The sequence below is a fragment of the Schistocerca piceifrons genome, chromosome 7, assembly GCF_021461385.2.
Source record: "Schistocerca piceifrons isolate TAMUIC-IGC-003096 chromosome 7, iqSchPice1.1, whole genome shotgun sequence".
NCBI classification, from domain to species: domain Eukaryota; kingdom Metazoa; phylum Arthropoda; class Insecta; order Orthoptera; family Acrididae; genus Schistocerca; species Schistocerca piceifrons.
In genome coordinates this window covers 525,355,233-525,382,812 of record NC_060144.1, presented here as the reverse complement: position 1 = coordinate 525,382,812, position 27,580 = coordinate 525,355,233, and the positions used below count along the sequence as shown (strand labels likewise).

Genomic DNA, 27,580 nt, shown 5'->3' with positions numbered 1-27,580 from the left:
GAAACTGTGGAGATTTGTAGAGATACGCTTAAATGACACAAAACCTAAGACAGGCAAAGGTTTCAAGTGGATGCAGTACTAGAACAAGATGGATTATCACATGTCCGTTTGAATTTGGCACTGGAAAATGTATCGCAGGGGTTCTTCAAAGAGAATTTTCAGGGTGCTGAAATCGCCAATGGAAATATCAACTATCTGACCTAAGCAGATGGCGTTGCCCCAATACGACGCACACAAGAAGAACTGAAAGAGATGTATTAAGACCTTGAAATCAGTGGCACTGAAGTTCGGGCTGCAAATTAACTCTGAAAAAACTGAGTGCATGACCACAAGAAGAAAGCTCCACAACTCCAAAGATCTATCAGTGAAATGTAGGCGAGGGTGTTTTAACCTGAAACGCTTCAGACTTTCGCCTCTTGCCAGCCCTATAACAAACGTTCAGTATATCTTATTACTTCATTTTGATTTGATAGCATCCATGTTATGTTTGCTGTAGTGTTTTCTCAAATTACAAAAATGACTCACCAGAAGCAAGCTTTTTCCAAATGTGAAAAACTGTTCGAAGGTGCAACACGCTCTTGTACCTAGGAAAAAACATTCTACTCCAATATAAGTGCTGAATAGAGAAAATATTGTCATTTCCGATACTGTATTTAGTAGCCTATGTTTTATGTCATTATTCTCCCACACACCGAAAAACAGTAAGCGAAATCAAAGTAAGACGTATTGTCAAAACCCAGTTACAAGTTAAAAACATTTCGAAATAGAAGCTGTTGGCAACTAACACACAATTCCGTTGACAAGACAGAGAAAATTTTTACGACGTTAAAGAATTAAGAAAACTCAGTTCATTTGTAACCATCACATATACCATGGTAGAAGAATGTCTTCTGAGTCGACGAAGTACAGCTTAACCGCCCACATTTTGTGTAACTACGAAGTTTATTCGCTAACTGCGAATCCCTTGACGTCAGTTGTGTTAGGTATAGAATTTTTTTGTCGTTAATGATACGTAGTAAAAGAATCACACAAAAAAATCAGGATCAACCCTAAGGGCACAGCTACTTGTGACCCTACCAAACAAAAATAAACTGCTCCTTCTTCTGACGTTGCTATCCTATTTACACCTAAACTTCCCCCCCCCCCCCTCCCCTCCGCCCCTCACCAAAGAAAATTGAGATAACTAAAACGGACAGTCGCTCGAGTGCCAATCCCTCACGGCGATTTTATAAATTTTTATTTGTTTTTGACTTTTTAATCTTTTCATTTATATTTTATTTATTTTCTTAAATTTTGTGTTGGTATTATACCGGGTCGTTGGTCTGTACGTGTTGGTGCACATTACTAGGAGGGTGATCATGATTGCGTCATGAAATCTTCCCTCATGTTCACATGAGGGAAGATTTGAACCAAGGACCTCTCGTTCCGCAGATGATCACGCTAGCCACGTGACCACGGCGCTGCTGAGATTACATTATCCTTGATGTTGCATATCTTCCACATGGACTACTCAGTTTGTATATTTTGCTTATTTTTTCATAGTTCCACACAATTTCTTCCTATTTTCTCGATTGATCTGTGTTCAGTTTTTTAAGGCCTATCCACTGTGCAAGCTTATAAATAAATCTTAGGGGGGTGCGATGGGGAGGTTCCCTTGTCAGTAATAACTGGTTAAAGTTTTGATCACTTGTGCTGAATTCAGATCTCCTTCTGTTTTTGCACGTAGTGTGGTGTATAAATGACTATTTATATGTTCTATGTAAGGAATAAAAGTGTCTTAGATACTTATTCTCTTTATGATACAAAACGTATGTTCATCTGAAATTGTTCTGACATTGAACAATAAACTTACTTTCAATTGAGTACTGGGTTATAGCCTTAATAGTGTAATTCTGCCAAACTGGTAACTATTATCAGTAAAGTAGCAACTTTATCACGTCATTGAGATAAACTAAAATGAAGTATCGTAAAGGAATGCTAAGGTTTCTGAAAGTCGCCTGTCATGCATTGTACGTGTAGGTTACGAAATTCACAAAACAAAATAATTAATTTCACTTGGAAATACAATTCGCTTTCTTCAGAAGAAACATTATTTGTTGCAAGGATTGAATTTTAAGATAATTTCTTGAGAGAATGGAAGGTTACCGGATCTAAATGACCCCTTTTATGCACCCAAGGATTAATTCTTCTTGAAGTCTGAGAATATTTCACCTGTCACATACTTCCTGCATAACAGCTTTGTCATGGTTGGTTCTCTCAAGGGCCGTAATAATTCTGAACAATCTTCATCTCCTTCATATGTCTTGTTTCGACCTAGATCTAGCAATGCTCTTTCAAATATTTCCCCCAATATGGGATCGTCCATTTCGTTGTCACCCATTTCCCATTCTCTTTCCCTAATGCTCTCATAAAATTGCCTTGCTGTATGTAACAGATCTGTATATTCCTTCCACCTTGGAGCCTTTTCCATTGTGCTGCTGTGGTTATCAGAGATGAAGAAACTGGCACAGCTTAGACCAGCGTTAGCATCGGCCTTAAACGAGTACCAGACTGAAGACCACAACGGCAACTCCTCTCGAATAGCACCTATGGTGGCGCCCGCCAGATACACGCAGCGGGCAGCATGTGCCACAGACGGCTCGCGCTCGACCCTACAAATTATGCTACCAGCAATACAATTGCGTATGATGTATGACCTAACATCCAGGCCAAATGAACAGCTGTGAATACAATTTTGTGTGACCCTTCAACAAGAGAGCTTTCTCAGCAAATGAGATATCACATAATTTGTGATTAATTTAGTGTAAAATTATTTTATGTGATATCTCTTGTTTTAAAAGAGTGGGCTTTTGCCATTTTCAAAAATACAAAGTCAGTATATTGAAATAGTAGCCTAGAGCGTTTGAATACGATCGTCAGCCCACAGCTAAAAACAGGTAAATTAGCGCCACCAGATGAAGAAAAGCATGAATGCACGTGCAGTTCCAAAGCGAGGAACACATTTCTAGCGCCGATGTGAACGCGTTAATGTATATTATTAAATGGCTAAGGTGAGGCCCTGTGCATACACAAGTTGCAGGTTGCCTATCTAACGGCTTCCTGGGGCAACAAAAATTTTATTCTATCATAATCTAATCATTGAGAGGTATAAAACTACTTTGAAGGTGTAACACAGCAAGTCAAGAATAAAAGTTAGAAACTGTGTACAAGTGAGGCAACGTAGTTCATTCGTGCAAATTACTCGTAGTGTACTGTTACAGTATTTGAGAATGAGAGCAATTAGCGACTTCTAACAAACTTTACAGATATTTTCAAATCTTTTAAAAAACTTTTCTCAATGGTAGACTCCCTCCCCCCTCCTTCCCCCCCTCCCCCCTCCGATCAAAATAATAAAAGGAAAAACATTTCTCACTTACTACGGTTTAGCTCTTCAAGCAGTAAAAGGTCAGCATCAGGAATGATGTTTCTATTTTGTTGTTACTTTACTACGAACTCTACTCGCAACACATTTTGCAAACAGTGTCCACATGTATCGGCGAATGACTTGGAAAATTATAGCACTGTGTGATACATAGTTCAGGAGATATGACGGTTTGTCATGGGGAGTACGTTTCTTCAAATAATTGGCCGCAGGGGGAAAGGGGGGGGGGGGGGAAGGAGATAATGCTCGTCGCTAAACTATGGTCTGATTACCATCAACACTGTCACATTCCTTCAGTCCATGAGGCGATGTAGAAAGGTTTAGAGGCTGGCGATATAAAGTCTGGTGATAAGAAACATTACACAAGCACTTGGCAGAATTCGAACCTCATAGTCGAGCGCCACCACCAAAACACGTGTTAAGGCGAACACATACGGAACTGCAAGCTGGACAGGCAAGCAAGATTGAAGACTTCGTGCAAGCATGCTTTACCATCTGTTGGGTAATTTTATACAAGAATTCGCAATGCTCAAGCTGCCGGAGTCGATCAATTTTGAGTCATGTAATTTTGTACAATCAATTCAATGCAAACATGCTTGAGCACTTTTATGACAATGTGCAGGCTTGTGCTAGTAATTGCGAGGCGATCTTCGTATCGGGACTTGTCGGGTGACAAGAAGCAAATCACTCGGAATCTGCTGGGGAAAAAATCCAGTATATGAAAGGTAGCCTCGTTTCAAGAGGCAAAGAGGTGTGTTGCATACGTCGTGTTTTCAGCAAACTACATATCACACGATACAGATATGCATACCATAATCAAAACGATAAATTCTGTCAAAGTCACCTACAGGAAGAACAGAAAGAAGGAATTGAGAGCATTTGTTAATCCGGGACAGAAAGAAATGAATTTGAAAGTCCACAGAGATGTTCAGACTATTTAAAGTATTCATAGTAGCGCCAACACGCGAGAAATAGCAGTATTTCCATCAGTCTGTACACCACGTGTCAAGTTTCCTCTTTCGTTTTTCCCGCTTCACTACGGCAGTGCCGGCCAAATCGACAAAAACCGTCGTCGTCCGTACCACACTTTTTCGAAGCGCCAGCTGATGCTTGTAAAGTGTGAAGGCAAAGGGGATTGACGCATGCTCGCAGAAAACCCTTTCACCACGCACGCTTATCAAGCTTGCAGTTCCATGTGTGAGCACCTTTAGGGACCTCAGCTATGGCATAAGAAATCTAGGATATTTCAGATACAGATGTTGATTTGAAAACCAGTTCTACTGTTTGCGATTCGACTGTCATAAAAACTACGCCAAATGACTTGATAATGCTACCGGAAATTATACTAGCAATTGTGCAAGAATTTTTAGTACTTTGGAATAAGCAGATTTCCTGATGTTTGAATGAAAATGTTGTGGAAGCGTGATTAATAAGTTTGATCTATCCTGTTGAAACATAACAAAAGCTTGCACCCCAACAAGTTGTTTTTGAGGAAATATAGTTCCTGACTCGGAAAGAGCTTTTAAGTTATAATAAACTGCAGTACGTCTTCCTTCGAAGTAATATGGTACATAACGAATGGGTTGTCGCACGAAGTCCTATTTGGCTTCCAGTACACCGCGGGCGTTACTTCAGATTTTCTGTAGGGCCTGGACAGTGTAATACTCTGTTATACATCGTCACGAAATTGAGACACTTCTAGGAGATTTGAAATTGTACCCAGAGCAGTGGCGAAACGTTTAGTAATTTGAAACCTTACGCTAACGATTTGCTTCCCTGCGCCTATCACATTCTGGAGATTAAATCTCCCTACACGGCCACCATTGGAACAAGCTACAGGCCACAGGCTACAAGCCACAGGCATAACGCGATTTTGTTACACAGACGCAGCTATGTCCAAATGAGGACTAAAACCAAATGTTTACAGAATAGCACTGCGCTGCAAATTAATACCAAAACCATATGTAAGAAACGAGGTACTGAGAGAAATCTTCAGAGATGAAGGACCTCCGGACGTATGCCACGAGAATGTTGTAGGACAATCACTGATCACTACACACATCTAAATGATCTAGTGGGTAACGTCGGAATTTCATAAAACTATTCGCCGATGAAACTCTTACACACAGAGAAGTCGCAAGAAGATTGTAGTGAAAGCTACCGGCTAACCGCCAACAAACAACAAAAGTATCCTACTGGGCGTTAATAGGCGGAACGATCCGTTGTTACATGATTGCACGATTCCGAATAATCGTTGGAAGCAGTGTAATCACTTACATATCAGGCAATATGCGTAAAAAACGTTTTAGAGTAGAACTATCATGTAAAACTATTAGTAGGAAAGGCAGATACAAGACTGAGATTCTTTGGAGGAATACTCACGAAGTGTTGTCCACCCACGAAGGAGATGTTATACAGAACCCTCGTTCTACCGATCCTAGTAATGTCCCTAATTATCTGCGTATTCCACGTGTCAGCATCACACGTCATGCAAACACTAGATAGCAGACGAATTACATTATGCAAATAATATTCTCCGTGTAGACATCAGATTGAACAATGAACACGTTGGTTTAAGCAAAATTCATTATGTCGTTTATCGAACTCCTAAAGCACCTAAACAGTGAAACAAATGCATGTGTTTGGAACGTCAGCCATTCTGCTGTTCCAGATTCTTAAATCGTCTAAGCTAAAGCAGTTTGTAATAACTTATTCTGTTTTGGATTTGGCAAACTATAGACATATAATTAATCACGTGACCAACATAGCTGAAAACTGTGTGTTCGTTGCTAAATGTGATACCCACATGAAGACTGCGTGAAGATATTTCACTGCGCTAGGTTTTCAGTCATTAACATACTGTAACTTGGCCGCAAACCAGCATCGGAGTTGCAAGAATAATGCAAAGAAATTAAGTGGTGTTGTATAAATAGGACTAAAAATAATGTCTTCATTAATGTTAGCAGTGACTATGTACGCGTAGACTGCAAACTGACTCTTTCCATATCACTTCGGTAAAAGAACCGCTCAAACGAGCTTTGGGACATGTAACTAACTAACTAATTAAATAAATAACTTAGACACGTTTTGTATGCATAGGTTAGTTATATACATTGCCTGAAGATGAAGCAGTGAGACCCGAAAAACGTTGCGTATCTCAACACACTTTATATTTGCGAGTGGCGGTAACTGGACAGATTCATTGACAATAAACTTACTAGTTCAATCGCGGTCCTATTAAGTACTGTTTACGTCAGAGAAAGTTAATTTACATGACAGCTTTGGAACATGTAACTAACTAACTAACTAATTAAATAAATAACTTAGACACGTTTTGTATGCATAGGTTAGTTATATACATTGCCTGACGATGAAGCAGTGAGACCCGAAAAACGTTGCGTATCTCCACACACTTTATATTTGCGAGTGGAGGTAACTGGACAGATTCATTGACAATAAACTTACTAGTTCAATCGCGGTCCTATTAACTACTGTTTACGTCAGAGAAAGTTAATTTACGTGCCAGCTGAACATCTACTTTCGGTATCGTAACAAAGAACAGATTTCCGTTTTGAGTTATTACATGGCTATAAGTATCATTTATAACCAGTTATTATTATCTGGTGTTCTGCCTCATAGCGAGGTCTTTGGACAATACTGACTCGCCATCCTTCTCTGTGTGTCCTAAAGAGTTCGTAACTACATAACTATTAAGCAGTTTCACTTAATGTATCAACTTATATCCGTTCCTCCTCCTCTTTATTTTTTCATTTAACTTTTCCTTCCAGTGCACCTGTTAACAAACCTTGTCTTCTTAGAAGTGTCTTAGCTAGTTCTTCTTTCTCTCTGTTATATCTTGTAATGTTTCAGTACCAATGGTTTTTGTACTTACTCGTTCTCACCTCTTGCTGCCCATCTTATCCTTTCTAACGACCACCTTATACCCCTTTCTTTTCGTCCTCATTCATTACCATCCAAGTTTCTTTCCAATACGATTGTACGCCTTTGTAGTGTAGCGGTAGCGTTACCGCCTACCACGCAGGGGACCCGGGTTCGATTCCCGACTGGATGTTTTGTGTCCATCATCACTGACTAGCAAGTCGCCGATGTGACGTCACCTAAAAACGACTTGCAATACGGCGGCCGAACTCCCCCGAATGGGGCTCCCGGCCAGAATGCCATATGATCATTTCATTTCGTTTCCAATACGAGTCACACAAAACGCTTGACGAAACGTTTTCTCAGCTGTAGGTTCATTCTCTCAGTATACAGCATTTTCTTCCGGTTAATTTCATTCTTGGCAATTCCAGTTACGGTTTTTATTTCTTTACTTCGTGTCACGTCCTGCTTAACTAACACGACTAGGTACTGAAAACACTTTGCTCCTGAATTTTGTCTTGTGCTATGATTACGCTTCCTTTCCTTGTTTTGTCTCAATATTCATACTCTTGGTTCTTACCAGTTTCCATTATTCTTGTCATGATGCCTTTAAATCTTCCACCAAGGTGTTCATTGTTTGTCCTCCTATAATTAAACTCACTACGTCATCTGAAAACTTAATCAATTAGACCCATTTTCCAGCGACAAAAATTCCTGTGGTCCCATTAAGATGTTTTTTCTTGACCTCTAAGTATACTGGGTGAATTACCTAAAACTTGCGCCGCAAATATCGTGGAAATGGAAAGCGTTATTGATGTGCGCTTTTCAGGGAATGAATTGGCAGTCAGGGGCTCGTATTGTTAGCCAATAAACAGATTGAAATAATACTTGGAAAGTCTACTTTTTATGAAAACACTTTTTTATGTCGAACAATGCCTATTGACATTAACAACATAAAAATGGGATAAATTAGAATGTCGATGGTGTCTTTTGCAGGATTCTAATGCAGGTCTTTTACGAGTATAGTATTTTGAAAAGTTTCCTCACCGACACTTGTACAGTATCTATTGTAACACACATTAAAGAACAATACAAGTGCGTACACTGGTCATGTGGCTCCAGACTAGAAGCGAGACAAAGATTGTGCTCAAAATGTCCACTGGCAGTGGCAATACAAGTCTGCAGTCTGGTGTGGAACGACTGCTGCACACGTGATAGCATTTCAGCGGAAATGTCCGAGCAGGTTGCAGTAACACGTTGTTGCACATCATTGGGTGTAGTTTGTATGTCCTTGTAGACAGCGTCTTTTTTCCCCACAGAATAAACACTACAGGTGTCGAATCAGGGGAACGAGCTGCCCAAGGCACGGGTTCTCTGCGTCGAATGCAACGATTTGGAAACAATTCGTGAAGACGTGCCGTAGTACTTAGCGCACTAAGGGCTGGACAGCCATAGTGTCGATACCACAGGTTTCTTCTATCTCCAGAGGAACGCTTTCTGACATCCGTGGAAGATGGCCCGTTTGGAGTCCACAGTACTTTGGGGCGTTCAGTGTTCCGTCTATGAAAAACGGGTCTATGAGGCCGATGATTCACTACCTCACACTACACGTTTTCAAGGCCGTGGACGTTGACATTCCACCTGACGAAGCCAACGGGGATTGTCAGCAGATCAGCAGAGTATATTTCGGCTGTTTACCTGACTATGACTGGTAAATGTGCCTTCATCACTGAACAAGATACACGATACAGCTGGAGTATCCTGTCTTAACGCCCACGCACAGAAGTTAATACGATTCTCATAATTGTTTCCGTGCAGTTGTTGATGGAGAGAGATGTGATAGGGATGGAACCTAGGTCAATGGAGAATGCGTAGGACTCTTGCTGACTGACGCCAAATCCTCGTGCGATTGCATTACGCTGGAGCTAACGTGCGGATCAACTGCAAAAGCAGCGAGAACATTAATTTCCCCCTATTCTGTCGTCACTTGTTTTCTTTTGTCATGTTGTCTAGGTGTTACATTATCACTTCCTGTAACTAGTTGAAGAGACTGATAAATAATTGCCGAGATGGTTGACTCTATTGGGATATCTTGCCGGATACACCGTAGTACAATGAACTGCATTCTTCCTGCCCTCTGCATACACCATGTGCATGTTGGCGTTTTTCTGCATTGCTAAAACAAATCTTCCACTCACTGCTTGGACTGACACATACAAACCGACTAGCAAGTTGCAGTGCATTCAAGGAACACACAAGCATACGGTGAGCAAACATAACAACGTCGTACCGAGAAACTACGCTGCTTGAATGTCACAAACAAGTGTCGCTGTGGGAACTTTTGAAAATACGATATTTCATAAACTACTCGCACTAGAATCGTGAAACATAGGCCACTGACCGCCAACGCATTCTATGAAAACCGCAATACTTGCGATGCAAAGTTTAGGTGATTCACCCAGTATATTGAACAGAGTAGGAGAGATAGAGATAGAGAGAGAGAAAGTGTGTTTATGTGTGTGTGTGTGTGTGTGTGTGTGTGTGTGTGTGTGTGTGGTGAGAGAGAGAGAGAGAATACAGTACGACCTTATTTCTTTTTACGCAGTCAAATGATTTTCTTTTTCTAAGTAGACAAATACATGGAACATTTCTATTGTCTCCTTCTTTTTATGACTGTCGTCTGCCAACTTTAAGAACAGTTATGTAGAAGATTCGTTCCATCTGATAACATTGTACCCAACGACAGGTGAAGCAGACAATAATCTTGTCACTGACGCGCAAAATTTAATGTTCTCTTAAACATAAACTTCCCAGATCCTCTCTATACACTATCACATGTTTCATGTTGTCTTGTACAAAATGAACCTTATGCGTATATCAACTGTCTTTAGCAGTCCGCTGAAATTTTCCAAAATTGTAACTGTAGTGTTTTCGTATAACAGAGACAGGGAATTGAAAGAGTTTCTCTTGGAGGCGGCAGAAAGATCAAGGAAACAGAATGATAGCTCTCTACAATAGCTCCCGATGTACACGAACGGTATTTTGCACTTCAGATAATGTAAAATTATAGTAAACCTAGAATGTGCTGTTCATTGTGTAGCAGCAGTCATGAATCATGTGCTGCATATCACTTTTTGTAAAAAGATTGTTCGAAAATAGTATATGAACTACACTGGAAAACTGTACTCAAGTGCAGAAAATTTGTGTCAGATTTTATTAAGACTGGACGTTGAACATTTACGAATAAGGGAGACGCGAACGGTCAATGGCTTTTTTGTTGTGAACAGGAAGTCGAAAACTTTGAACGTGAAGATTTCGAAGAAAGATATCAAACCTGATCAAGAAAATTTCAAGATTTGGATTTTGGGGTGGAATTTACTCGCCTCACCTCGGGCATGGATGCGTGTGTTGTCCTTAGGTTAGTTAGGTTTAAGTAGATCTAAGTTCTAGGGGACTTATGACCTCAGCAGTTGAGTCCCATAGTGCTCAGAGCCATTTGAACCATTTTTTTACTCGCCTCAATCTGCAACTGGTGCGGCTAAAACTGTCGAATTTGGTATTCGAATCCTTTGTCCTGCGTATCATATCCACTATCAGAGCAGTCTCACCAATCTAGCGAAATAAATCAAACGTACTTAGGAAATCTCAACGGAGGTGACATGGTGCTTAAGACCCAAGGGTCCTTTCTCTCAGCCTTGTCTAACTACAAATGTACTCCGTTTCCCATAACTTAGGATGTCGATGGGATGGTAAATTTTGGTCATCCTTTTCCCTGGTGAATCATTGTCCCAAATGATTCACTGCTTTTTACAACTGCAGAGCCTTTACTTCCATTCTCTTCGAAGCCTCCTCAATGCTCTGGTAGGCTGAAACTCCAGTTTTACTGGATGGAAACGGTAACCGAATAATGGTTTAAAACCATTAGCTACATTTAGAAACATTTTTCGCGTATGAGGTCGTTGTAAAAATGTAGTTTTTGATGCTAACAGAGGCAGAATGTGCTCATAGCTCGTAACTATAGATCTCTATATCCGAAATAGTGCCATTTTATAGAAGTAATATCGGTACTCATACGCTGATAATGTCCTGTTGATGTACAGACCATATCGATACAAAAAGAAAAAGAAGAAAGGCAACCCCACGATCAGGCCCTGAAGACCATGCGACAATCGTCCGACCGCCGCCTCATCCTCAGTCATTCACTATAGAGTGTGGAACTGAGGTGCATGTAGATGGTGGTGGTGGTGGTGGTCGTGGTGTTGATGGTGGTGGTAAGGTCCTATGGGACCAAACTGATGGGGTCATCCGTCCGTAGGCTCACACACTACTAAATCTAACTTAAAGTAACTTACGCTAATGACATCACACACACCCATGCCCGAGGAAGGATTCGAATCTCCGAAGGCGGTAGCCGCGCGAACCGTGGCAAGGCGCCAAAGACCGCGCGGCTACCCAGCGCGGCAGGTGCATGGAATCAGCACAACGCACTCCCAGCCGTTTTCGACGTTTCGACATTGGGCCGCTACATATCTCGATATATCAGGCTTCCTCATTTCTATTTTGTACATACCTTTCCTCGGTAATACAACGTACCATTCTTTTCACACGTCTTGTCACATAAACTTAACAAAACGAATATCTATTATTTTTAATATTTCATAGGTATGTCTCCTCAGCGAAATTAGATGATAAGTACTTAACTAGGTTTTGGTGATTTCATTTTCACTTCTTGACATTCTATACATCTCACACATCCGTGTCTCTCTCTCTCTTCATACAGAGGGTAAGAGACGAATTCATAAAATGGCTTAGTAAATGCGAATAATCATCTGAACCAGATGCAAAAAATGAGAGACATGCTCGAACGAGAATCTTTGAAAATGGTGCTCGAAGTGAATTCGCTTATTGGCTCTTAGGCCCAATCTTTTCCTGCTATGACACGTAGAACATTCTAAATAAATTATTTGTTTTGTAATTCGCCTTATTATTTTTTGCAATGATGTGGGAAGCATAATTCTGTGGTTTCAGAATCAGTTCTCAATCTTTTTCGGTTCAAAGAAGTTATGTACAGAAAGAGATACAATGTTTTCTCCTGACAAACGTGAGATTTGTCGCTTAAAGAGTTAATCTTGCTTACCTCTCTTCGTTTTCCTGTAACTGCAAAATCCCTGTGTTTTCTCTTCAAATGATCTCTGACTAAATGGAGGAGTCCTTGGCTCACGGTAATCCAGATGGAACCACTGCTTGGCAGAAAGACCATGTACCATCTAATAACGAATGTTCGAAACGTTTCCTTCATGATTTGACTCTTGGTACAGGTCTAGAGACATACAACAGTGTACCGAGAACGTGATAGTAATAAAAACGAATTTTGGAGAGAAAATACACTTAGAACGTTTGCAGCGAGGTACTGTCGTTGCAAATTATTCCGAAGAGCAGGACGATTTGAAGATGAACACCACTTGGCACAAAGACTGACAGATGATCCTTAGAATAAATGAATACAGTGCGACACACGTACGTAGACAGAAAAAAAAAAAACAAATATCGTGTGACTGTACGATCGGCGATCAGTCTCTGGAATCAGCTGTAGTTGTCACGTAACTAGGAGTATCTGTGCGGAGCAATTTAAACTGCGACGTCCACATAAATCCAGACGTCGAGCAAGGAAGATTACGGAGTGAGATTTACAGGTGAAATGCTGTCGACGTGTAGTTCACCCACAAAACAGGTGTCATACAATACCATCTTTCGCCCTATTCTTGAGTATGGTGCGTTGATCTACAGCTTTACGAAGTACATTTATCGGAAGAGAGGGCAGATTCGAAGAAAATATGCCCTGTTTGTCATGAATCTATGCAGCCAACGACCAGCTCTCATATTGCTAAAAGACTTGCAAGGAGACTGTAAATTATTGGAAAGAATGTTGCACTCATATGGACTGTTCATACTATAGTGGGAATCCACACCAAGTAGTAACACGAACAGAGTATGAATGCAGACGAACTAATAAAATCTTTACGGTCGACTTTGTCATATTCAAATGAAAACTCAAAAGCGATCAGTAGAAACGTAAACATTAAATCTAGATAAGTAACACAAGTATAGATACGTGCAAATCGTATATACTGCTACAGCAATAGTGCTTGGTACTTAAATACTCCACGTCTTTCGTGACTGAAATTTATTTACAGATGCTGTAAGATACATTTCCATCATAGGTAAATTCTTCCGGCGGTGTAGCAGTTGGTATATTTCATGTCCTACTTCGATTCATAAAAACGCTCGTAATCTACAGCTGTTGACTGTCCATTTTCTGAACACGCTTATGATTTCCAGAAACGTAGAAGAGTACAGAGCTCTATACACAGTCATTTAATTACTAATAGAATTAACAGGACATGGCAAATGTTCTACATTGTACTACAAAGTAAAGAAACTAAGTAATGTTGACAACTGTCTCGATACTGATAGGAATAAAATTCCGTGTACAGGCAAAGAAAGATCTTTTGTTCCATATATCAAAAGGTCTGTCAGCATGTGAGGCCCCTCTTGATCTCTTAAACCCTTTGTACACCAGCGACTTGCTTGTGCCGATTGGAAAGTGAATCTACTGCAGCGCCGGCAGCGTTTATTTCTGTACTGAGTCTCGCTTGTCACAAGTGCTCGTCTTTGTTTACACGTTGGCGCCAAAATTGTGTATGCCAAACGCTATCTGCTGCACTGATGTCCCGATTGGTGCAGAAAGATTTTGTGTCAGATACCCGTCAACAAAACGTCACGTTCCCATTAGACAAATTGGCAACATGTCTTTGTTTAGCTCTGTATTGAGTTGTGAAAGTGAAGTGATGAGGGACGGTCCGTCTCACAGAAAGTTGGAATATAGTTATATAATAATAGTAGAGTTAATTAACGGTGAAAATAGAATTAATGAGCAATTTCGGGGCCAATGGTCGAATGGTTTGTTTTGTGTACTGCTAGGAACTGAACGACTTGAAAAATGTATCTTAGACACATTTCGTGGTATCAACATTCATTTGCTCAAGAAAATATGTACATTCAGATCACACCAAACAATACTGAGAAGGCATTGCGTAGTGCCATTTTGCTTTATCTTTCTTGCCTTATTTTCTCTGTAAGGGCCAGATAATATAAGAAGTGTATTTTTCTCCTTCAAAAGAGCTATTTCTTTAAAGAAACAGTTCTCATTGCTGTTTTTACTTATTGCATATAGCAGGCTTTTGCTCAGGTATTGTAAAACTTTTTCCATCAGGTTTTTGGTTACTCTTGTGAGACAACCATCGCAGAAAAAGTGTAGAGTCCTCATGCAACAGCCGCCATTTTTGACGAAAACAGAGAATAGAATAAAGAATAATAAGACACAAAAGCACAAAGTCCGTTACTATGCCGTGAATGGTCACTGCGTTAAATAGGTTAACTTTCGATGTTCAATGACGACACCAACACTGCCCGTTTAAACGCATGCGCAGTCTTCAGCTTGTTCAGGATTGCAGAACTTTGTACTCGGCACAGTCACCTGATCACTGGCGTTGTTGGTGAAACTGACATGTGAAGTGCTCCGTCACAACCAGTCAAGTTAAATGAGAAAGACGCTCGTACAGAACAGGTTGTAGAATGAACGTCACGATGGTAGGGCACAGTGATCTCCACTGTTGGCTGCAGTGTGGACGTTCTACTTGTCGGAATGAAACGTATTTTGTTTGCAGGCGAGGACTACCGGCTGCAGGCGCCCAGAGCTGAGGCTGGCCAATCAGCGCCGAGCCCTTCGCCGACTGGCGGGCCTGTGGAAGGGGTAAGTGTGATTACCCGCCACACACCTCTACGGCGCAGCTCTCCTCACAACGCATTCTCCACCTGCGATCACTCTCTCTCTCTCTCTCTCTCCGTGCATGATACGCCACGCATTATGCCTTCATTTTCAGCCCCCTCCAACATCCGCTCGTCACGTTGTTCACCAGACGAACAATGGCCATGTACTGTACACAGACAGCTTGCACGTGCGCCGTCTGACGTACAGAGCCTGACGTTGGACGGTGCGTATGTATTACGTAATTGCAGATCACACAACCTTTGTCTTCGTGAGGGCTCGTAGCATAGCTATCACGATCGTTTCCTGGCAATGGTGTTTGTTTCTTTACGGCACTACAACGTTATGATCGCAGTTTATGACATTCCCTGAGTAGTGACACTTTACATCGACTGATCAAGGTTAAGTGAAATATACAGCTGAGATTATGTTACCAAGTTGTGCGTCTAACTAATGATAATTGGATAAGAAATTAATTTATGTTGCCATATATCATGATAATGAACGGTTCTGTTTCTTGTTGGCTGAAAACGATATTCACAAAAACATGTGAAATAAATCTTCCACGCTGCCGCAAAGTAGTTGGATTCTTCATAGAAGCAAATGTCACATTTTGATTTCACAAAAATCTTTGATATCCTGAAACTGTTCACAAGTAAGATGACTTAAAAATATTCTCCAACATTCGCTTAAATGTCCTCTCTTCGACAAAATCCTGCAGCCTACGTCGACATGTATAACCCGAAAGGCGTTGTAAAGTGCACGGTGGTGAGTACATCGCGACAATATTGTAGATTTTCTTTCCTGTTCGTTTCACTTATTGTGTGGGGGAATACTGACTGTCGAGATCGCTCTCTGTCATTCTCCGTAATGCACGTACACCCTAGGCCAACGAAGGCCAACGAACGACAGATGGTTCTTATGGCTCTGAGCACTATGGGACTTAACAGCTGAGGTCATCAGTCCCCTAGAACTTAGAACTACTTAAGCCTAACTAACCTAAGAACATCACACACATCCATGCCCGAGGTAGGATTCGAAACTGCGACCGTCGCGGTCGCGCGGTTCCAGACAGAAGCACCTAGAACCGCTTGGCCACTTCGGTCGGCTCGAACGGCAGAGACTGGATTCAGCCGAATATTGGACGGTGACGCACTGGCAGTCGAATTCTCATCCACACAAACGAAGGGTTTGAGGCCAAGCGATACGGTCATGTGGAATCGCAGTTGGCTCGTAACTTGCCGTCGTTGCTCCTGTGTTCAAATGGCTCTGAGCACTATGGGACTTAACTTCTGAGGTCATCAGTCCCCTAGAACTTAGAACTACTTAACCTAACTAACCTAAGGACATCACACACATCCAAGCCCGAGGGATGATTCGAACCTGCGACCGTAGTGGTCGCGCGGCTCCAGACTGTAGCGCCTAGAACCGATCGGTCACATCGGCCGGCAGCTCCTGTGTTGTTAGTGTTGTCAAGTAGCGTAGTAATTATGTATCCATTAATAGTCACTCAAAGTTTCATTCGTTACCTTCGTCATTTACGACGACAAGATAACATTAAAGCCACCATTTTCTTATCCATGTCGTGCATATCACTCTCTAATGGCTGAGTTATTTTCCTTCAAGCCTCTAGTCTTATCAGTTGATTTTTATAATCGCAGTTCGTAGGGGCCGATTAACATTCCTGTTCACGATAAGGCTCTATCAGCTTTAATGCTGTCTCTATATTCCAATCTACACTCCAGTAGCCGGCCAGGGTGGCCGAGCGGCTCTAGGCGCTATAGTCTGGAACCGCGCGACCGCTACGGACGCAGGTTCTAATCCTGCCTCAGGCATGGATGTGTGTGGTGTCCTTAGATTAGTTAGGTTTCAGTAGTTCTAAGTCCCATAGTGCTCAGAGCCATTTGAACCATACACTCCGTTATTTTTAAAGACAGTAAAAACACATCCTTACCGAAGGAAACAGCGAATGTTGAAGTTTTTCACGATAGCCGCATTTAGTGTTTTATTGATGGTTTTGCTCTTTAATGTAACAGTCAACTTCTCTACTTCAAACTGTACATTCCAGAGCTTCTGCTGATGCTCGTTCGACTTAAAGAGCGAAACTGGTCAATAAAGCAAACTAAGTGCGACTTGTGACTGACCTTAAATACACACCCAATTTAGAGGCACACTGAGGTGACAAAAGTCAAGGGCTAGCAGTACGCACATACACAGATGACGGTAGTATCACGTGCACAAGGTATGAAACGGCATTGTATTGGTGGAGAAGTCATTTCGTCTCAGATGATTCATGTGAAGACGTTCTGGAGGGAATTAACAGAAATCGAACGCGGTTCGATATTTGGAGCTAGGTGCATGAGACATTCCATTTTAGTAGTCGTTAGGGAATTCAATATTCCGACGTTCTCAGTGTCAGGAGTGTGCCGAGAATACAAAATTTCAAGAATTACTTCACACAATGTTCAACACAGTGGTCGAGGGCCTTCTCTTAACGACCGAGAGAAGCGGCGTTTGCATATAGTTGTTAGTGGTAACAGAGAAGCAACATTGAGTGGAAAAATCGCAGAAATCAATGTTTGACGTACAACGAACGTATCCGTTAGGACACTGTGGCGAAACTTGGCGTTAATGAGCTTTGACAGCAGACGACCAACACTGATGCCTTTGCTAACAGCACGACAGTACCTGCAGCGCCTCTCCTGGGATCGTTATTACATCGGTTGGACCCCAGACCACTGAAAAAGCGTGGCCTGGTCAGATGAGTCTCGATTTCAGTTTGTAAGAGCTGATGGCAGTGTGGCGCAGACCCCACGAACCCATGGACTCAAGCTGTCATCGAGGCACTGTGCAAACTGGTGTTGGCTCCATAATAGTGTTGGCTGTTCAAAAATGTTCAAATGTGTGTGAAATCTTATGGGACTTAACTGATAAGGTCATCAGTCCCTAAACTTACACACTACTTAACCTAAATTATCCTAAGGACAAACACACACACCCATGCCCGAGGGACGACTCGAACCTCCGCCGGGACCAGCCAGACAAGTGTCGGCTGTGTTTACATGGAATGGACTGGGTCCTCTGGTAAGAGGTACTTGGAGCCGTTTTCAGCTATTCATGGACTCCATGTTTCCAAACAACGATGCCATGTCATCCTGTGACAGTTGTTCGTGACTTGTTTGAGGAATATTCTGGACAATTCGAGTGAATGATTTAGCTAACCAGACCGCCCGACATGAATCCCATCCAATATCTGTGGGACTGAATCGAGAGTTCAGTTCGTGCACAGCATCCTGCATCGCCAAATATTTCGCAATTATAGACGGCTATAGAGGCAGTATTTCAGCAAGGGAGTTCCAACGACTTGTTGAGTCCATGTCACACTGAGATGCTGCACTATGCAGCGCAAAAGGAGGTCCGACACAATATTAGGTTCCCATCACTTCTGTCACCTCAGTGCATATATTCCGAACAGCATTCTAAAGTGCATGGTGGAGAGTACATGGCTCCGACACAATCGATTTTCTTTCCTCTTCCATTCACGTTCTGGGCGAGGTAATACTGACTGTACATATCGATATGTGACCCTCTTTGTAGCAGAGCTTATTAGCTGTTCCAAAGTCAAGAACCAGACAACAATCGGGAGAGCGGAGTACCATCCACATTACCTTATGTCGCCCTATACGAGCCTTAAACTCTATTATTTTATTCTGATAAACCACAAACGTGCTCTACGATGGTGGTAGCATAATGGTCGCAGAGTCTTCTTCCAATACAGAGCCTCTAAATTTAGCCAACAACTTTTCGCAAGAGCAACATCGTCTTTCTTGCAAAGATTCCCATTTCAGTTCCCAGGGCATTTCTGTTGCACTATCGTGTGGGCTATACTGACCTCTTAAGAACCCAGCAGCAGATCTCTAAATTCATTGATGTCTTCAGTAGGGACAGAAGCTGAAATAATAATTTAAAGCTTGTGCCACAGCAGTGTCTTGATTTCGAGTACCTTGCTTGCTAGACAGATATACTAGCCACTATGCTACGGTGGTATTACGGCTACCGCCCTGCACACCTGGCCGCCCTAGTCGCACGCACTCCCTAAAACAAACGTCAGTCCACGTCATTTGCATATTTTCCCCTTCTTAAATCGTCAGCATTGCCGAGGCTCTCCAACATTGGAGTAACACTCCAGCTTTGTACGTAACGAGGAAAGCCTGCCTTTACCTCAGGCATAGGTGATCTATTGACGTGGTAGAACAACATTTTTCGGGAGACATGTAAGTCTCTATCTTCGATTACTTCACCTATGTCTGAGGTACAGGCAGGATTTCCAAATTACGTACAAAACTGAGATGCTGTTCCGATATCAGAAAGTCTTGGCAAGATCGATAGTTTAAGAAGGGAAAATAGGCTGAAGATGTGAATTGAAGGTTGTGTTTTGGAGGTCAGTAGACTGGAGTAGTCCACGCAGCTGTGGCAACCACAATACGGCGGCGGTGTAATGGTTAGTACGTCTGCCACGTAAGACAGAGACCCACGTTCGTATCTGCCGGCACGGTAGCTCAACGTCATCGGACGTTGGCCCCAAACAAATTCAAAGAAAAATATGGAAAAAAATGAGACTAAGAAAATGCAGGCTGTGGTACAAATTTTACTTCATTACTTCAGCTTGTGTCCTTATCGAAGGTAAAGTTGAGACTCATATATCTCCAGGAAAATGTAACTCTATCACTTTGACTGTTTTCATTCCTTCCTGATTAGACCCCTAAAACCGGAACACAACTTACGAATCCCTCTCACTAGGTTCTTCTAAGCTGTTTCCTTTGCACATTATTACCCGTAAACGCACGAGAAACCTAAGAAAGGCGAAATACGAGGCATAAGCCTTCCGCACTATTGGAAAGCCAATTACGTTTTGTGTGCAAGCAAATGCTGAGCTACCAGCAGATGCTTGAAGATGAGGCCAGTTGTGCTGCTAAAGCCTACTTATGACGTTTCAACACTCACAATTAAGTGAGGAATCTCGAAATAAACTGTAATGCCCTACGAATAAGGGGCAGTTAGACGAAAGCTAGACGGCTGCTGAACGGAATGAACACTCTATTGAGTACACAGTATGGTTTGAGAGTAAATCGGAGAAAGACGAAGGTAATGAGAAGTAGTAAAAATGAGAACAGCGAGAAACTTAACATCAGGATTGATGGTCACGAAGTCAATGAAGTTAAGGAATTCTGCTACCTAGGCAGTAAAATAACCAATGACGGTCGGAGCAAGGAGGACATCAAAGGTAGACTCGCTATGGCAAAAAAGGCATTTCTGGCCAAGAGAAGTCTACTAATATCAAATACCGGCCTTAATTTGAGGAAGAAATTTCTGCGGATGTGCGTCTGGAGTACAGCATTGTATGGTAGTGAAACATGGAGTGTGGGAAAACCGGAACAGAAGATAATCGAAGCATTTGAGATGGGGTGCTATAGACGAATGTAGAAAATTAGGTGGACTGATAAGGTAAGGAATGAGGAGGTTCTACGCACAATCGGAGAAGAAAGGAATATGTGGAAAACACTCATAAGGAGAAGGGACAGGATGACAGGACATCTGCTAAGAGATGAGGGAATGACTTCCATGGTGCTAGAGGGAGCTGTAGAGGGCAAAAACTGTAGAGGAAGACGGAGATTGGAATACGTCAAGCAAATAATTCAGAACGTAGGTTGCAAGTGCTACTCTGAGATGAAGAGGTTAGCACAGGAAAGGAATTCGTGGCGGGCCGCATCAAACCAGTCAGTAGACTGATGACGAAAAAAAAAGACAGGTGGAAAAAAGTAATAGAAGTGTTTGTTATTTCAAAAGTAATCGCCATAACTCTTAATACATTTACCCCACTGTGAGCCAAGACAGTCAGCAGCTTCATGGAAAACTGTTTGCGGTTGCCTACGGAACCATGACTGTACTCAGGTGTCCAGCTCCTCGTCCGAATTAAATTGATGACCAAGAATGTCTTTCTTCAAAGATGGAAATATGAAAGAATACGGAAATCGCACGGTTTTTTTTAATTTTTTTAAATTGGCCTTTGTGCGAGTACTCAATTTAGTCATCGGCAATACATAGTGACAATGTACACATAATTGAATAATAACATACAGAAATGCATATTTACAAGAATAAAAAGCTTAACTGTCACAGTTTTGTACATAATGTTTTAAAAATTGAATTGAATTGAATTGGAAAATAATTAAAAATGTCTTGGCTTACAATTCACACCAATTCTGAAATATCTTCATCAGCAAAACATATTTATAATTTATGTACACCATTAAAACCTACAGATTGTAACCAGTACTCTTGATGAAGTTAACTATCACATTATATAGACGAACGTCTTTAGTACACAAAAGAGAAGAAGCTGATTGAGGAAGATGGTAGCCCATACTCAGCAATGTCTTCAGAAAGACCAACCATCAGGACTGTGAGCCTAATCACGTGGGCCTGCACACGTGTTGCCAAGGTTCTTTCGACTACGCTGCAAAATTTTCTCTGCGAATCCTTTACACATCCTCCATACAATCCGATCTCTCCCCAGTTGTCAATTTTTCTTCTTGACAAATAAGGCGCTTCATCCTGATAGGGGTTCACTCGTAAATCCGTCTGAGTTTTCGGCACTGGAGGTGTTCAGCTTTAACCGTGGATTACGCACTGTACAGTTTAACACTGTTTGCAACGCAAAAATTAGCCTCATACTACGCGTCTGTAGCTTTTTCTGTACATGGGAAACGCTTAGTAGGAATTTTCAGGTATTAACAAATCACATGGATGACAATACTCCGTCATACATTGTGGTATGAAGTTAAAGTTCCTAAAGTCATTATTGCCTGAGCTATAGGTTACTTTCCAAAGACAAAATTTATGTGAAACTATCGTAAAATCTTTTTTACCGCACTGCTCGGCAGTTAGCGCCAGGAGAACAACGAAACTACGGCAACAATGCCCAAGAATTCTTTCGTACCCAGAAGCGTAACCAACGGGTACGATTAATAAAATTCGAATATATCTGGTGCGCAGACTTACCCTCTATTTCAACCCTTGTTGCCTAACTCTATACGTACAAAAATACATACAACTACTTAGTAACAGGGAACTATGCGGCAGGTACTTTCCATAACGTCTGCTCGATGAAAGAAATAAGGAGATCACCTGCAGGCGCCGGTGCTTTTGTGGCAGCAAACTGCTGGCTGTTAAGAGACACAGCTGTCTGACAGACCGACACGAGAGGATCGAATAACGTACACGGGCGCACTATCAATAGGCACTTCCACGATACAAAGGGGCGGCATGGGTAAATACTGGACCATCGTTACAATACCCCTGCACACAGGAATGACCAGTAGGTGCAACGGCGGTGGGCAGAGCGGTCAGGTACGCCAGCCCATACACCACCTGAAGCGCTACTGAAACGCCACAGATGCAATGAAAGGGAAACAATGAAAGTAATCAGATACTTGAACGGGCAACTGGACTTGCTAAGAGGGCAAGTAACGACATCTTACGCTAAAGGCCGAATAGAAATCTGTGGTACAATACGTTGTTGTTCAACGTTGTTGCTAAAAGTCTAGAAAAAAACTAGAGCGATTTACTTCAGAATTTTACACAGTACTGTAATAAATTTTCGGATGGACATAGGCTGCATATTTTTTAATATATATGGTGCATAGATCTATATTTACCATATAAACGGGTGACGTCATAAAAAATCTCGACAAATTCTTGACCAGTTTACTTCAGATATTTGCACTATACTGTAATAAACCTTCGGATGGATGTAGGCTACAAATTTTAAATATACGTGGTACACAAATATATATTTAATATCTATACTACTGTTCAAAGAGAAGTCGTTACTTACATTATTACCAAAACTCTCTAAAAGCTCTTGATCGATCTACTTCAAATTTTTACACAATAAACCAATGAAATATTGGGCGGGCGTTGGTTACATTTTTAAAAAATACATCGTTTGCAAGTATACATATACTATATAAAGCAAATATCGAAGTCTTCTTAACCACTTTAATTCACATTTTTCAGTGACACTCTACTAAATGTTCGGACGGACATATTCTACATTTTTTTTAAAAAAGTGTATGATATTTACATATGTACATATGAACTTATGAAGAGGAAATACTGCTAGAAAAAGTCTCGAAAATTTACTGAACGATAGACTTCTAATTTTTACACGATATTAAAATTATATGTGTTGTTTGCAAACACCTCGAAAAGTTATTGGTAGACTTACTACAAATTTTTACACGACACTTTCAACTTTTGCACAATATTCAAAGAACCACTTAGACAGACATAGACTATATAGTCCGCAGCTCGTGGTCGTGCGCTAGCGTTCTCGCTACCCGCGCCCGGGTTCCCGGGTTCGATTCCCGGCGGGGTCAGGGATTTTCTCTGCCTCGTGGTGCCTGGGTGTTGCGTGATGTCTTTAGGTTAGTCGGGTTTAAGTGGTTCTAAGTTCTAGGGGACTGATGGCCATAGATGTTAAGTCCCATAGTGCTCAGAGCCATTTGAACCACTTGATACACTATATATACGGAAAAACTGTTGCCAGATATCACGAAAAGTTCTTGAACGACTGACTTCAAATCTTTGCACTATACTCTAATAGATAATCAGAGGGACGCAGCCTACTTTCTTTTTTAAAGAGGAATCTACACGTTTTCCTTTCAAACTACCTCGAGAAAGAAAATGCTGTGCTGTCAAAATGTGCCGCTTCGTTTTCTTTCTGACAGTAATTTTTAACTACAACAGCAGGGCTTTTAAAGCCTTAGACAGATTGTTCTCCTATATGTATTCTTCCCCCTTACTATAATTTTAAACAAAAATGTACACACAACTATGTGCTATTTTGTTCACTTTAGACCACAGTTGATTTTAACAGAAAATACGAAAAATGTATACGTGGCTTATCGCCTTATGATTATAAGGCTTCGTGCAAAGTTTGTAAATTAAAACGATGCGAAAGGTTGTAATTCAAACTAGTACGCTCACAGATCCTGCAATTGGAGAAGTCTTTCTCATATCCCTTGTACCAATGATTCCAACCGATTTACCCACTTATTATAAGCGACTTCAATTTCCAGTCAAGCTTTTGTTAGCTATAACAATAAACATAGCTCAAGGTCAGTAAGAGGTGGCGAAGAGGCGATGTAAAGAGGGGAGGAAGGTGAGGAAATGGTTATAGAAAGAAGGCAAGAGGAGACGGACAGAGAGTGGAGAGAGAAGAAGGTGGAGAGAGACAGGGAAACGGGGAAGTGGAGAAGATGGGGGAGGAGGAGATTAACGGAGAGAGGGAGAGGGGAGAAGGATATCAGGACGTATATCCAACTCACATCCATATTTAGCAATTTCGAAGCGTTGTCGGATTCATTAGATGTCGAAATAAGAACACATTTCAGATTATGTCATGTGGACTACAGAACAATGTAATATGCAAGCATTAGCCCTTTCTATATCTATGTCTACATTCTGCAAGATAAGTTACAACGTCCAGCTGAGGGTACCTCCTGTACCACTCTCACTTACCCCGTACTCTGTTCCAGTCGCCAAAGGTTCACTCGAATTCCGCTAACTTTACGTTCATCGTCTTTTCATGTTACATAAGTATGACGAGGCAATATTTTGTATCACGCCTCCAGGTGCATGAATTTCAACAGCCAAGCACACAGTGATCCAGAAGCCTTCTCTTGACGCGTCTGCCACTACAGTTGGAGAAGAACCTACACTACTGGCCTTTAAAATTGCTACACCAAGGAGAAATGGAAATGATAAACGGGTATTCATTGGATAAATATATTATACTAGAACTGACATGTGATTACATTTTCACACAATTTGGGTGCATAGATCCAGAGGAATCAGTACCCAGAACAACCACCCATACGCCTGGGCATTGAGTCAAACAGAGCTTGGATGGTGTGTACAGGTATAGCTGCCCATGCAGCTTCAACAAGATACCACAGTTCATCAAGAGTAGTGACTGGCGTATTGTGACGAGCCAGTTGCTCGGCCACCATTGACCAGACGTTTTCGATTGGTGAGAGATCTGGAGAATATGCTGGCCAGGGCAGCAGTCGAACATTTTCTGTATCCAGAAAGCCCCGTACAGGACCTGCAACATGCGGTCCTGCATTATCCTGCTGAAATGTAGGGTTTCGCGGGGATCAAATGAAGGGTAGACCCACAGGTCGTAACACATCTGAAATGTAACGTCCACTGTTCAAAATGCCGTCAATGCGGACAAGAGGTGACCGAGACATGTAACCAATGGCACCCCATACCATCACGCCGTGTGATACGCCAGTATGGCGATGACGAATACACGCTTCCAACGGTGCGTTTGCCGCGATGTCGCCAAACACGGATGCGACCATCTTTTTGCTGTAAACAGAACCTGGATTCATCCGAAACAATGACGTTTTGCCATTCGTGCACCCAGATTCGTCGTTGAGCACAGCATCGCAGGCGCTCCTGTCTGTGATGCAGCGTCAAGGCTAACCGCAGCCACGGTCTCCGCGCTGATAGTCATGCTGCTGCAAACGTCGTGGAACTGTTCGTGCAGACGGTTGTTGTCTTGCAAACGTCCCCATCTGTTGACTCATGGATCAAGACGTGGCTGCGGATAAGATGCCTGTCATCTCGACTGCTAGTGATACGAGACCGTTGCGATGCAGCACGGCGTTCCGTATTACCCTCCTGAACACACCGATTCCATATTCTGGTAACAGTCATTGGATCTCGACCATCGCGAGCAGCAATGTCGCGATACGATAAACCGCAATCGCGATAGGCTACCAGCCGTCCTTTATCAAAGTCAGAAACGTGATGGTACGCGTTTCTCCTCCTTACACGAGACATCACAACAACGTTTCACCAGGCAACGCCGGTCAACTGCTATCGGTTGGAAACTTTCCTCATGTCTGCATGTTGTAAGTGGCGTTACCGGCGCCAAACTTTTGTCAATGCTCTGAAAAGCTAATCATTTGCATATCACAGCATCTTCTTCCTGTCGGTTAAATTTCGCTTCTGTAGCACGTCATCTTCATGGTGTAGCAATTTTAATGGCCAGTAGAGTATATGACGCATTGGCCCTTAAGCGAATATGTAACAGAACATGCTGCTCTCCTCTGCTACCTACATCTGTCGTATCTGGCAGAGACCCCAGAATGACGACCAATAATTAAGTATTGGTCTAATGAAGTTTTTGTAACGTACATGCATCGTGGGCGGACTGCACTTCTTGAGGATTTTTGCAATGAATATGAGTCTAGCGTCTGCCTTACCTACGCTAAGTTTTATGTAGTCGTTCTACACTGACGAAAAAAAAAATAAAAAATCACAGCACCAAGAAAGAGTTGTGTAATATAAAGTTGGTAGGCGTGTTTCTACATTGGAAGACGATGTCTATTCAGACATCAAACCTGTCCCGTAAGAGTATCACTAATAGCGCCACTATGAGGACGCAAATCTAGTTTGCTTTAAATACCCGCCGTAACTGTCCAGAGAGTTAATTACCTTTGAGATTGGATGAGGTGAGTTAATGTTAGTCAAGAATGACTTCAAGGTGACAAAGAGCCCTAATCAGCACCTCACTAAGCTTGTACGATGCCGGGTAGAAGGGCTACAGGGAACTGGATGTTCCTTCTGCGATATTTCAGGAACGGTTGTCACGAATGTAGCCAGTGGTCACGCAAGAAGACCGGACTCCGGGAAGCCACGTGGCACTACCGAGAGGGAAGACCGTCGTGTTTGGCGTATGGCTCTGGCGCATTGTACTGCGTCTGCAGCACAATTTGATCAGCAGTTGTCACCACAATGACACAGCTACCTGTTACAAATCTGTCACTCCAAGGGCAGTTCCGAGCCCGACGCCCTATAGCGCGCATTCCACTGATCCCAAGCCATCGCCATGGTGGTGTCAAGGAAGAACTCATTGGAGGGCAGCGTTGAGGTCTGCTGTTTTTCCTGATAAAATCCGGTTCTGCCTCTGTGCCAGTGATGGCCTGTGTTGGTTAGAAGAGGACCTACAAGTAGCGTTATGGTCTGGGCTGCGATTTGATACGACAGCGGGAGCGCTCGAGTGTTTATCCGCCTCGGCATTGAGATTTTTTTTCCATCAGTATATTTTAAATCTTACTGTAGTCGTACTCCTAGTTACTTAATGTATGTGACTACTTCCAGTGATAGTTCCGCAATCGTGTGAATAATGGAAGTTTCTTTCTATTTCTGCACTATATATTACGTTTATTTGAGGGTAAACTACCAATCATCCATGACCCTTCGTTCGTCTGCAGGTGTTGCTGCATACAATTTTGTAGCCTCGTTATTTCTCTGAGTGCAACAGCATCATCCACAGAAAGCCTCACAGTGCCTCTGACGTTATCAACTGCGTG

The 27,580-nt window shown here is 42.0% G+C and overlaps 1 protein-coding gene across 1 annotated transcript in view; it reads left to right on the top strand.

The window, feature by feature from the left end:
• LOC124805002 (zinc finger protein basonuclin-1-like) overlaps positions 1-27,580 on the top strand; it is a 297,696-nt gene that overhangs the window by 15,686 nt on the left and 254,430 nt on the right. The window contains exon 2 of the mRNA XM_047265399.1: positions 15,028-15,113. Within this exon, the coding sequence (XP_047121355.1) occupies positions 15,028-15,113 (86 nt within the window). The remainder of the gene's footprint in view (positions 1-15,027; positions 15,114-27,580) is intronic.